General features: G+C 43.5%; 1 protein-coding gene across 1 annotated transcript in view; it reads left to right on the forward strand.

Annotated features, from left to right (window-relative positions):
• LOC143281388 (putative G-protein coupled receptor CG31760) overlaps positions 1–5,923 on the forward strand; it is a 69,496-nt gene extending 63,573 nt beyond the window's left edge. Inside the window, exons 12-14 of the mRNA XM_076586595.1 lie at positions 3,208–3,313; positions 4,362–4,532; positions 5,136–5,923. Coding sequence (XP_076442710.1) covers positions 3,208–3,313; positions 4,362–4,532; positions 5,136–5,276 — 418 coding nt within the window. The 3' untranslated portion in view covers positions 5,277–5,923. The remainder of the gene's footprint in view (positions 1–3,207; positions 3,314–4,361; positions 4,533–5,135) is intronic.
• Positions 5,924–13,534: the final 7,611 nt, after the last annotated feature.

Genomic DNA, 13,534 nt, shown 5'->3' on the forward strand with positions numbered 1-13,534 from the left:
AAGAAAGAAAAAAAAGAAAAAAAAAGCCACATGTCCATTATATTCAGCCGTCAAACAGACAGACGCACACACACATACACCCTTCACACGTCAAACAACAATCCAAACATACACTTTGTCATACTCATCCATTCACACACTCACGTTCTAATACCTGCCTACCTCACACGCCCATCCTTATACAAAATCATTCACACTCACACACACACACACACACACACACACACACACCACAGTGTGCGCACATGCGTGCGTACACACACCCACACACTCTCGCACTCACACCCACAAACACATACTCGACGTGTACACACTTGCACGCATGCCTATTAACGCACGAAAAAAAACCCAGATTACGTCTGTTGTGTACCCCTAACGTTCATACTGGCCAATCGTATGTCCGTTCTCTGTCCCTGACGTTTATATTAGCCTTGTGTGTGTCCGTTCTGTGTTCCTAACAATCATACTGACTCATTTACGTGTCCGGCGAACTCCAACATGGCAAGCGCTCCCATGGAGGCCAAAAGAAGCGCTTCAAAGACACTCTGAAAGCTTCTCTGAAGGCCTTCAACATCAGCCACGACACATGGGAGCTGAATGCAATGGACAGACGAAAGTGGCGTTCAGCTGTCCACAAAGGCGCCAAATCCTGTGTGGCCAACAGAATCGCTGTAGCAGAGCAACGCAGACAGGCCACCACCATCCCCTGTCCACACTGCGTCAGGACCTTCCGGGCGCGAATTGGCCTGACCAGTCATCTGCGCATCCATAGAGCCCAACCCACCCACCCCCAGGATGACTAGATGGTCCTCGTCGATCCCGACGGACGAACCACACCACACTGACTCATTTACGTGTCTTCTGTGTGTCCCGACATTCTCACTGTCCTGTGTTTGCGTTTTCTTTGTCCCAAACTTTCCCTTTAGTGTTGTGTACATCTATTTCCTATCCAAACAATGACATCTCTTCTTTGTCCATAACTTTCCCTTTAGTGTTGTGTACATCTATTTCTATCCAAACAATGACGCCTATTCTTTGTCCCAAACTTTCCCTTTAGTGTTGTGTACATCTATTTTCTATCCAAACAATGACGCCTATTCTTTGTCCCAAACTTTCCCTTTAGTGTTGTGTACATCTATTTCCTATCCAAACAATGACGTCTATTCTTTGTCCCAAACTTTCCCTTTAGTGTTGTGTACATCTATTTTCTATCCAAACAATGACGCCTATTCTTTGTCCCAAACTTTCACTTTAGTGTTGTGTACATCTATTCTCTATCCAAACAATGACGTCTATTCTTTGTCCCTAACGTTCCCTTTAGTCTTGTGCACATCTATTTTCTATCCTAACAATGACGGCTATTCTTTGTCCCATACGTACCCGTTGGCCTGTGTGCCGGTCTATTTTCTGTCCCAAACATCGGGTCTATTCTTCGTCTATAATGTTCACGTTGACCCAATGCAGCGAGCGCGTTTGCTGGCTCAAATGGAATGAAGTGAAGTAAACAGACCATGTGAAGGCCTCGGGTAATCCGACGTTTCGTTGTGAATGTATAACCAGATGTAATAGCCTCGAGGCAGGCTGGGGTACAAAGAGTATGGATTGAAACAACCACACACTATGTTCGTCTGAGGAAAAGGTATAGTGATGGATGTGGTCCGATGCTTCCTCCGCCTATTTTCACAATTGTACGCGCGTGGACATATGCACACACACTCTCTGACTCTGTCTCTCTCTGTCTGTCTTATACAGACTGCGCCTACCTCAGTCTCTGTCTCTGAATCTAATGTGAAGCTTTACAGACCTAATTTTAGTTATAAATAGTACACTTCACGAACAACAGACCGCTTTTGTTGTCCACACATTTTCGCGACAGTGTATTTTGTGTCCTCATCCTGGTACATGCATACTGTGATTCATTTTTGGCAGACATATTTTTAGACGCCAAATTAATCAAACTTTAAGGAAAACAGTGAAAAATCCCCCCACCAGGGTAAGTTCGGGGTGGGGGTGGGGGGAATCTAGTAAACTGAAGCACAAGAACTGTTTAATTTCAAACGTGGCGGTAACTTTCCATGTTAAAAAGTTTAAATATTGTTTTGTTTTTCATTTCCAATGGCATTACCTGCATTTGTTCAATTGACTGCATTTGTATTTGTCTTAGTGACTAACCTATTATTCACAAGTTCAGCGGTGGTGAATAATGAAAAGTAATGTATACATTTGTCTCCTATGCTTTGTGTGTGTGGGGTTTTTTTTTTTTTACCATGATCCCCGACCAAAATCGGGAATGTCTGGCCGCAGTCAAAGTCAACAGGTCAATGCCAGTGTTAACAAATATACCACCATGTTTCTACCCCTCCCCCTTCCACCCCACCTCGTGCTCTGCTTCGTTCTGCTCGTCGTTGTCTGCTACCTCCCCCACCCCTACCCCTACCTCTCATGACTGAGCCTGTCTTCACTTTCACTGTCACACATAGCGCGTTCTCCGTTCTTTCCAACTGTGTTCTGCTCTCTGGGTGAAAAACAAGAACTGGAGGCTAATATTCTTCACCTTCCACTTCCAAAGAATCATGAGATTGAAGTTCATCTTTCTCTTCTTCAAATATATGCTCTGATTTTTTTTTTTTTTTTCTTTAATGAGCAGCAGTCAAATCCATGGGTCCGTGGCGTTTAGTGTTTAGTTTTGATACCACTCGGCTTAGATCAGGTGTCGCCATTTTGATTGAGTCAGCCAGTACAATCGCTTGGGGAAAAAAAACAAAAAAACTCCTGAGTGACGTAGAGTGTTTCGAAGTTATCATTCGAATCAGAGGAATCTTGGCGAGTCTAAAGCTACCATGTAATAATTTCCAAATAATTTAAGAACTTTCGCAAGACGGAGTATGTAGCCACCTTTCGGGAACAGCGATCGTGGTTGTGGCAGGGGAGAGAACTATCCGCCCTTCCGGAACGACTAACTTGGTGGTTAAAACAACACAAAAAACAGCCCCCCTTTTATTTTCACTTGATCGTATGATAACATTTAAGAGTGCATTTTATTGTCATTAACGAATCTTAAAATCAGATGCGATAAGAAAGGCTATAATAATTTGTGTGGTTATGGTTGTTTGTACTTTTTCCATGAACATGTGTGTGTGTGTGTGTTTGCTTGTGTGTGTGTGTGTGTGTGTGTTTGCATGTGTGTGTGTGTGTGTGTGTGTGCAGCCAAATCATGGCCTCCTCGGTGGGGCCAGACGTGCTGTACGTGCTACTCATGCTGCAGCTTCAGGTTTTTGATACCATCGCTCTCTGCCTCATTTTTGCTCCCAAGGTAATGCATTCATTCTTCTTCTCTTGCGTTCGTGGACTGCAACTCCTACGTTACGTGTGTACGAGTGGGCTTTTCAGTGCATTACCGTCCTTTTTTTTTAACCCACCGTATAGGTAGCCTTGTTTGGGGTGTTCTTGTTTTTTGTAACGCACTGAATACTGACATGGATTACAGGAATTCAAATGTGCACATACACACAAAAGAAGGTTCCGGCACTAGCATGTCTGCAGATCTGTTGACCTGGGAAATAGGGAAAAAAAACTCCACCCTTAACCAGCCACGTGTGCCAAAACCCGGGATCGAACTCAGAAACTTGAACTCGGGGGAGAATCCAGCGCTATAACCATTCCGCAGTCGCACATGTAGGTCGGCATTCATTATCTGCCTTCTGTTTTTCAGTTTCTGTCCCTGTCTCTCTATGTCTCTGCCCCAGCCCCTCCACTCCCCAGCCTCCTTTCTCCTTACCTGTTTCTTTAAGTGCACATGTGTTTAAAGGAATTTACAGACACGCGCGCGCGCGCGCGCACGCACACACACACACACACACACACACACACACACACACACACACAATTACGCGTTGGGTTACGCTGCAGGTCAGGCATCTGCTTGGCAGATGTGGTGTAGCGTATATGGATTTGTCCGAACGCAGTGACGCCTCCTTGAGCTACTGATAATGAAACTGAAACTCACAATTACACACACACACACACACACACACACACACACACACACACACACACACATACACACGGGTGCGTGCATGCTCTATCGCATACGTGTGCATACTTATCTGATTATTTATCTGTGTGCGCTCACGCGTTTGCGTTTATGCGTGTGTGTATGTGTGTGAGAGAGAGACACAGACAGACAGACAGATAGGAATATTTGTATTTGGGTGTCTGCCTCATGTGTGTTGTCTGTCTGTCTGTCTGTCTGTCTGTCTGTCTGCATCTGTACATGGACCCACATGGACGGGGTGGGGGGGTATTTCCTTCTCGTGTCCTCCCCCACGCGTACTGTCCAACCCAAACTACTGCCGGCCCAGATCTGGACCCTGCACAAGGGGGTGGCACCAGACCACGGCGTGGTGGTGATGGGGGCGGCAGGCATGGCTCGGACCATGCACACCCGCACCATCAACGCTCCGGACACCAAGGAACAATCCGTGCAGGTCTGCCAGGAGGACCTGGACCTCCACAAGCGACCCTCCGGCCAGGTATGTCCGGTGATTCAGTTTCAGTTTCAGTAGCTCAAGGAGGCGTCACTGCGTTCGGACAAATCCATATACGCTACACCACATCTGCCAAGCAGATGTCTGACCAGCAGCGTAACCCAACGCGCTTAGTCAGGCCTTGAGAAAAAAAAAATGTGCATCGACCTGGATTCGAACCCCGGTCACCCGCGTGGCAGGCGAGTATTCTACCACTAGACCACCGATGCTCACCGGTGATCTAGTATAGAAATGTTGATTGAGGTGTCCGCGCAAGCACGTGCCAGTGTCATTGACCGACTCTTAGAGGTCTACTACCTGAACTGCTGGCGTGGAGGGATAGTTGAATGGACGGATCTACTTATCCATCATCATTGCATGAATATATGGCTGCATCCATTGTAAGCACACCCATTTTAAACGTTTAAAAGTTTGTTGTTGTTTTTTACGACGAAGAGGTCGACTTTTCTTCACATTTCCTTTTCTTTTTTGTAGCTTTCGTAGCCATTTCTAGACCCGTGTTTCTGTGGGTACTTCAACAAATTGCCCATAATGAACGATGTCACTGAATGACTTTAATGAATGTCACTTTTGTTTGGGTTTTTTCAGGGACGGCCTTCCTCAGGGCTGCGTTCAAACCGCGTGGCGCCCTTGGAGCAGCTGTCAGTCCCAGGGCTGATGAACCGTGAGGATGCTCTGAACGGCGAGGACAGGAAAATCATCGGAGACGAGGTCAAAAAGATCTCCTAACTCATTGTCCACTTCTAACAACAAAACGACATATCTTCCTTTTTTTTTTCTTTTTTCTTGTTTGATTGTGTACTCAGCTCGGAGTGGTACTTTGAATGATTCTTCCATCCATCCATTGGGCACCACTGCATCCATCCATCAGTCTATGAAACCATTTTCCCATCCATCCCTCTCCTTACTCCCTCCCTCCAAACTGACTGGTTAATTTATTGAGGTGTTTGGTGGTCGCTCAGAGGGCCAAGGAGGGAATAAGTGATGAGTAAAATTTAGAAATCATTGAACGAGTCATTCTTGTCAGTGAATGATTCACTCAGCCATGCAGCTTGCCAGCAATCCTTCAAGAAACCGCTTACTGGTCACTCAGCCGTGTCAGTTTAGATGACCTCAAACAATGAATGGATCTGATGATGTGCGTCCGCTGAATCGCTTCAAAGGCTGATTGCTGTGGACTTCCGACCTTGACCACAACTGACTGTCCACGTTTTCCAGCACTTGAACGACAGGTTGATCAAGAGTATTTTGATGTGAACTGAGTGAAAGAATACTTAAGGTGTTGATCCATGCCTGCGATTTGTCGGACTCATATGCTGGACGTTGGAACAGTGCCTGCGGATAAGACTGTTTTGTGTATGTGTACATTGACTAAGCAAAACAGTCCTCCACTTATTGTACAGCGCAGCATCGTAGAATGATTCGGCAAAGCAACGGTCTCCAAACAGCTGTTGCACTTATTCAATGAAATGTTTGATTATTTTCGGACTTTTATGATCATTATACACAGGAATATAGGTTGATGAGTTTGCATGATCATGATCCTTATTTTGATCTCTCATTGTATTGTTGTCATTACTAGGCCGTTTATGCAAGTGTTCATATATGCAGAGTAACGAAGAGATGTATGATGTATGCATTTTTCTCTTGTGTCTGGCTCCTCCATTCACAAGCCTTAACTTCATTCATTCGCTCAAACGTTCATACGTTCGTTCTTTCATTTTTTTTTCGTTTATTTATTCAATCATTAGTTTACTTATACTAACCCAGTCACCCGCTACTTCGTTTGTTCAAATACTTCTCTGTCTGGTGGCCTGGTTGCTCAATTACCGGCTGGCCCCCATCTCTTTCCGTCCGATGTTTGTTACTTGCTCACTATAGCTTATATTGTCCTCATAAGGAAAACAGCACATATCATGACACTGGAACATATCTGCCATTTATTGTGATGATGCAAAATGACAGTAACAGTCATAATGTCACAGGCAAGCAAAGAAAACGGACGGTAAAGGAATGGTAAAGGAGCGCACTGGCAGTCGCGTCAATTTTCAAATGTAAAAGAATCAATATTTTCTTATGTGTGACATAAAAGAATAAGTATTTTCCCATTTGGGGCACAAGAGGATCCATATTTTCCAAGAGCATAGGCGAAACTATTTTTTCCAGCTGGTTGCAGGATGATCTAATTGTTGCCATGCTGAGATGGCATGATGCAAATTTTCTTATATAGGGCACGGGAGAACCCACGTTTTCCGATACGGGTCACGGGAGATTCCATGTTATTTTTTCCAGTTGGACAGGCGAGAGGTTCCTGATTTTTCATTGTGAGACACATGAGAATACATATTTCTTGTGCGGCATGCTGGACTCTAGAGTATTGTGTATGTGGTGCATGGGAAAGACAATATTTTCCAGTATGAGGCACAGTTTATTCCAGGCAGCCAATGCTGCTGGACAAGTGTTCCCGTTGCGACGCGCTGTCTGCTAGTCTTCAGGGGGAAAGACACGCTGTCTGCTAGTCTTCAGGGGAAAGACACGCTGTCTGCTAGTCTTCAGGGGGAAAGACACGCTGTCTGCTAGTCTTCAGGGGAAAGACACGCTGTCTGCTAGTCTTCAGGGGGAAAGACACGCTGTTTGTGGTTTGTACATTGTGGCTGATGACTTGAGGCGCCAGCAGCGTTGTGTGATGGAGTGTGTGAAGTGTTTCAATCAACTCTTCCGTGCAGAAAACTGTCGGAGTCATGCTGAGGGCTGTTTGGTGAGGTGTCATAGATGCCATAGTTTGTGAACGCTGTTGATAAGCATCAATCCCATATCATGTCTTGTGAGATGTTTTAAAATGTAATAGTTTGTAAACGTTATTGATAAGCATCATATACATATCGATTCATGTATAGTGGCATGTTATGAGATGTGATAGTTTGTGAACGTTAATGTTAAGCGTAATTTACATATCATGAATTTGTCAAGAATTTGTTGATTTTAATTTTACCGTCGATATCACATACAGCACACAATGTGTTTGTCTGTTTCTTCAAATTTCTGCCCATGTTTTATGTGTCGTTTAATTAGCATTACATCGCGTCCCTCACAGAGCTTACCGTATATCGGTTTGTGGCTGTCCCAGCGCCATCAGTCCACAAGGTCGCCTTAAGGCCACTCATCAGAAGAGAACCTGCTCTGCAGTCGTCACTTCGATAGTGTTCAGTGGTGCCTTTTCTGGTTCAACGACCCTCCCCCTCCCCACCCACCCACACACACACACACACCATTCCACTCCATCTCCCCTCACCCCACCATTTGATAGCAATAGTTGCTTAAACGTGAGGCTGACGTGAGCAAGCGCCTCCCTTCAAAAGACTTTTTACAGGAAGTCATCACAGGCTGTGGTGTGGACAGACAGTACGGTAGGAATGGGTAATTGCGAACAGCGTGTAATTGCGAACGATTTGCATACCGCCCCATTTCGAAACGTTCTTAACGGTTGCATTTCAGAATTTAACGTCTGCTTCGACCTTTTCATGATACCTTAATGATTATCCATTTCAAAGAACCAGTTAAACATCAGCTATTTCTGGCTATTTCCGCGCTATTTCTTCTCTTCGCGCACCACTACCGACCAAGGTTACAGACATACTCTCAAAATCCTAAAATCAAGGGAAGCAACTTGTAGGACTTGAACTTCGACACAGTTTGAAATAGTTTTGTTTGATTTGATATGTTGAATGTGCATTTGAATGTTGAATGTGCTGGGAGAATTTAAGAAAGTATGACAGATCAGAACGTCAGTTTTGACAGGAATCAGCAAAATATTGTCGTTTGCAATTAGACCATAGGATATTTTGACGTGAGTCTATTTCCGAACGATGCTGCACAGTTACTGAGAACTCTCAAAAGGTAGTGTTTGTGCGCGGTGTGGGGTGTGTGTGTTTAAATGTCTGTTTGTGTGCATGTGTGATCAAAACCAACAATAGAACAGTCTGGTGCGATGTTCCAATAATATGTTATGTTTAATGAATTAAAGACCTGCTTCTGTTTTAATTGTCTACATGTACCCAAAGCCATCGTTCGCAGTTAGCGTTCGCATTTACCCTCACACACCCCTGCTATTTCAAACGTCGACAAAAAGAAAGAGTAGATGAACTTTTCCTGGTGCAACCAGTCGGAGAAAGCCTTCAAAAACAAAAGAACTACGTTTGACTATCGCACGACATGTAATATCTTTACAGCATAGACGTTGAGCTGGTCGCTTCGATTGGTTCGCTCGCAGTTACCCATACCTACCCTATCAGAATCAGTAGCTCAAGGAGGCGTCACTGCGTTCGGTCAAATCCAAATACGCTACACCAAATCTGCTAAGCGGATGCCTGACCAGAAGCGTAACCCAACGCGCTTAGTCAGGCCTTGAAAAAAAAGAAATAAAGGTGAAATGAAGTAAAAACAAACAAATGAATAGATAAATAAATAGTTTTAAAAATGATAATAATGAAATGAATAAAATAAAATACAATTAAAAAATATTTTTTTAAAACAACATAAAATTTGTTTTATATATATATATATAATTTTTTTAAAGAGATGAATAAAATCAAAACTAAATAGAAACAGATGAACTGGGGTTTTTTTTAAGAAGATAAATAAATAAGTAAATACGCAAATAAATGTAAAACACACACACACACACACACACACACACATAACATATATGCAACAAACATGCAGTTTCACAGATATGAAAGCATAAGCAAAAGTGCACAGGCCCAAATACACATAAACGTACACGAGACCCGACACACACACACACACACACACACACACACACACCCACACACCATCTCCCAAATTACCCTGCACACCCCCTCACCCTTCCCCACATACGCATTTCTTGGCTACGTATCGCAGCTTCTACGGCACACACACACACACACACACACACACACACACACACACACACCTGGCACACGCACATATGGGCCCATATCCCCACCCCCTTCCCCCCCTGCCCCATTACCTACACACACACACACACACACACACAAGTCGTAGCCCCCACGACGCACAACCCACACACCCTCATCCACACACCCACACACACACACTTAAGCAAGTACACACAAGTATATGCTCGCACGTGCGCAGAGCTCTCGTGACACATGTGCACACTTCCACACTCAGTGCAGACAGATAGTTCAGAGGGAATGGGAACGGAGGTTCATATGAGAACGGCATGAAAGGTCAGAGAAAATGGGACAGTTTTGCAGTACATTTGTTTTGTAATAATGATGACTGACAAGATATGACTGATTTTTTTTCTTCTTCTTTTTTTCTCAGTAAAAATGCATCAGTATATTTTGTATTTGTATTTGTATTTCTTTTTATCACAACAGATTTCTCTGTGTGAAATTTGGGCTGCTCTCCCCAGGGAGAACGCGTTGCTACACTACAGCGCCACCCATTTTGTTTGTATTTTTTCCTGCGTGCAGTTTTTTTTTAATTTGTTTTTCCTATCGAAGTGGATTTTTCTAGAGAATTTTGCCAGGCACAACCCGCCTTTTGTTGCCGTGGGTTCTTTTACGTGCGCTAAGGGCATGCTGCACACGGGACCTCGGTTTATCGTCTCATCCAAATGACTAGCGTCCAGACCACCACTCAAGGTCTAATGGAGGGGGAGAAAATATCGGCGGCTGAGCCGTGATTCGAACCAGCGCGCTCAGATTCTCTCGCTTCCTAAGCGGACGCGTTACCTCTAGGCCATCACTCCATACATTATAGGCCTGAATTACGACCCAGCATTGTGTGACAATGAATTCTTGTAAGCTACTCACACGTTACTGTTTTCCAATTATGTTTTTCTGCTGCTTGTATTTTCTTTTTGTCATTATCTTTATTTGCCTTTTTTTCTTTTCCTTTTTTTTTTTTTTTTTTTTTAATTCACTTCTTTCTTTTTTTTCTTTCTGTCATACATCATTTTTCTGTCTTTTGGTCCAGTCATGTTTGCAGCACCAAACAATTTTCCCATGTTTTTTGTCTGTGCCTGAAAGTGTGCTTTTCTGACTGTTTTATCCTTAAATGATAAATCCGTACTGGGCTGTTTTCGTTGTACAAATCTAGCTATGTCTTTAGGGACAGTTATTGTTTGTTGTTTATTGGAATGTGTTTGCGTATGCAATGTTTGTTCAGTGAGGTGTATCTTTTTGTTTAATGGGTTGTTTGTTTTTGTGTTCAATGTTTGACGGGGTGTGACTTTTCGTACAATGTATGATGGGATGTGTCTCTACGTTCAGTGTTTGTTTGGTGGAGTCTGTGTGTGCACAATGTTTGTTCCGAGGGATGTGTCTTTATGTGTCATCAGTGTTTCAAGGGATGTGCATTTATGCACACTGATTGAGGGGAAGTGTGTCTTAATTAACGCACATCGTTTGGTGTGATGCGTGTATATTACGATATTTAACGTGATGTGTATGTTTACGTTCAATGTTTTACGGGATGTGTATTTATATACAATGTTTGACGGGTGTGTCTTGTGTCTTTATATACAATGTTGGACAGGATGTGTATTTCCGTACAGTGTTTGACCGAATGTGTCTTTATATACAATGTTTGACGGGATCTGTCTTTATATAGTGTTTGACCGAATGTGTCTTTATATACAATGTCTGACGGGATGTGTCTTTATATCCAATGTTCCACAGGATATATATTTGCGTACAACGTTTGGTGATATGTGTCTTTTTGTACACTGTTGACGGGATGTGTCTTTATGTACACTGTTGACTGGATGTGTCTTTAGGTACACTGTTGACGGGATGTGTCTTTCTCTACAATGTCTGACTGGATGTGTCTTTATGTACACTGTTGACGGGATGTGTCTTTATGTACACTGTTGACGGGATGTGTCTTTATGTACACTGTTGACTGGACGTGTTTTTATGTACACTGTTGACGGGATGTGTCTTCCTCTACAATGTCTGACTTGATGGTCTTTATGTACACTGTTGACGGGATGTGTCTTTTTGTACACTGTTGACGGGATGTGTCTTTATGTACACTGTTGACGGGATGTGTCTTTTTGTACACTGTTGACGGGTCTTTACACTGTTGACTGGATGTCTTTCTGTACACTGTTGACTGGATGCCTTTCTGTACACTGTTGACGGGATATGTTTTTTTGTACACTGTTGACGGGTCTTTACACTGTTGACTGGATGTCTTTCTGTACACTGTTGACGGGATGTCTTTCTGTACACTGTTGACGGGTCTTTACACTGTTGACTGGATGTCTTTCTGTACACTGTTGACTGGATGTCTTTCTGTACACTGTTGACGAGATGTCTTTTTGTACACTGTTGACGGAATATGTTTTTTTGTACACTGTTGACGGGTCTTTACACTGTTGACTGGATGTCTTTCTGTACACTGTTGACGGGATGTCTTTCTGTACACTGTTGACGGGATGTGTCTTTTTGTACACTGTTGACGGGATGTGTCTTTATGTACACTGTTGACGGGATGTGTCTTTTTGTACACTGTTGACGGGATGTGTCTTTTTGTACACTGTTGACGGGATGTGTCTTTATGTACACTGTTGACGGGTCTTTACACTGTTGACTGGATGTCTTTCTGTACACTGTTGACGGGTCTTTACTCTGTTGACTGGATGTCTTTCTGTACACTGTTGACGGGTCTTTACACTGTTGACTGGATGTCTTTCTGTACACTGTTGACTGGATGTCTTTTTGTACACTGTTGACGGGTCTTTACACTGTTGACTGGATGTCTTTCTGTACACTGTTGACTGGATGTCTTTCTGTACACTGTTGACTGGATGTCTTTACACTGTTGACTGGATGTCTTTCTGTACACTGTTGACTGGATGTCTTTCTGTACACTGTTGACTGGATGTCTTTCTGTACACTGTTGACGGGATGTGTCTTTTTGTACACTGTTGACGGGATGTGTCTTTTTGTACACTGTCAACAGGATGTGTCTTTCTCTACAATGTCTGACGGGATGTGTCTATGTACACTGTTAACAGGATGTGTCTTTATGTACACTGTTAACAGGATGTGTCTTTCTCTACAATATCTGACGGGATGTGTCTTTATGTACACTGTTGACGGGATGTGTCTTTTTGTACACTGTTGACGGGTCTTTACATTGTTGACTGGATGTCTTTCTGTACACTGTTGACGGGATGTGTCTTTTTTGTACACTGTTGACGGGATGTGTCTTTATCTACAATGTTTAACGGCATGTGTCTGAATGTGCAATGTGTCTTTACTTTATCAGATAAGGTGCTGCACTGTGTGCAGCGCTTCATGGACATGTTGTGCAGTCGTCTCATTGCGAGTTCCTGTGGAAGCATCACATGGTGATTCATGTATCACATCAGGAAATATGTGTGATTTCCTATAATGATGGTATCGTTGCCAATGAAACGACTTTCACTGCTTCCACGTGCGGAGATTTTGCCACTTATTTATCTGTTGGACACTTTCTTGCCACACAACACTGATAATATAATCTTGAGTGACAGCACAACGGTGACTGCTTATGACGTGGTTTACTGTTTCTTTTAAATGCGCAACACCACGGAAGTAATTTATCTATATCATGGATTTCGTGCTCAGTCTTTTACATGTAAGGAATCTCTCCACAGTTCTGACTAGCATCTTAGCCCGTTTTGATTAGTTGTATATTAATAATGTGCAACATTTGTAATTCAGCCTTTTATGGTTTTCGCTCCAGTGGTGTCACACATAAATCTAATAGTATTCGTTGTGCAATAAAGTCACTGTGACATGTGATAATGAGTGACAGAAAAGTACTGTCTGTTCAGTGGCAATAATCACCCCCCCCCCCCCCCCCCCCCCCCCCCCCCCCCCCCCCCTGCCACCCCTTCCCCACCTTTCCGCTGCCTCTTCGCCCTCCTCCCCAACCCCAACCCCCTCTTCCTTGTCTCTGCCCTCTCAGAGGCGTTACTCTTA

The sequence above is a fragment of the Babylonia areolata genome, chromosome 4 (genome assembly GCF_041734735.1).
Source record: "Babylonia areolata isolate BAREFJ2019XMU chromosome 4, ASM4173473v1, whole genome shotgun sequence".
NCBI classification, from domain to species: domain Eukaryota; kingdom Metazoa; phylum Mollusca; class Gastropoda; order Neogastropoda; family Buccinidae; genus Babylonia; species Babylonia areolata.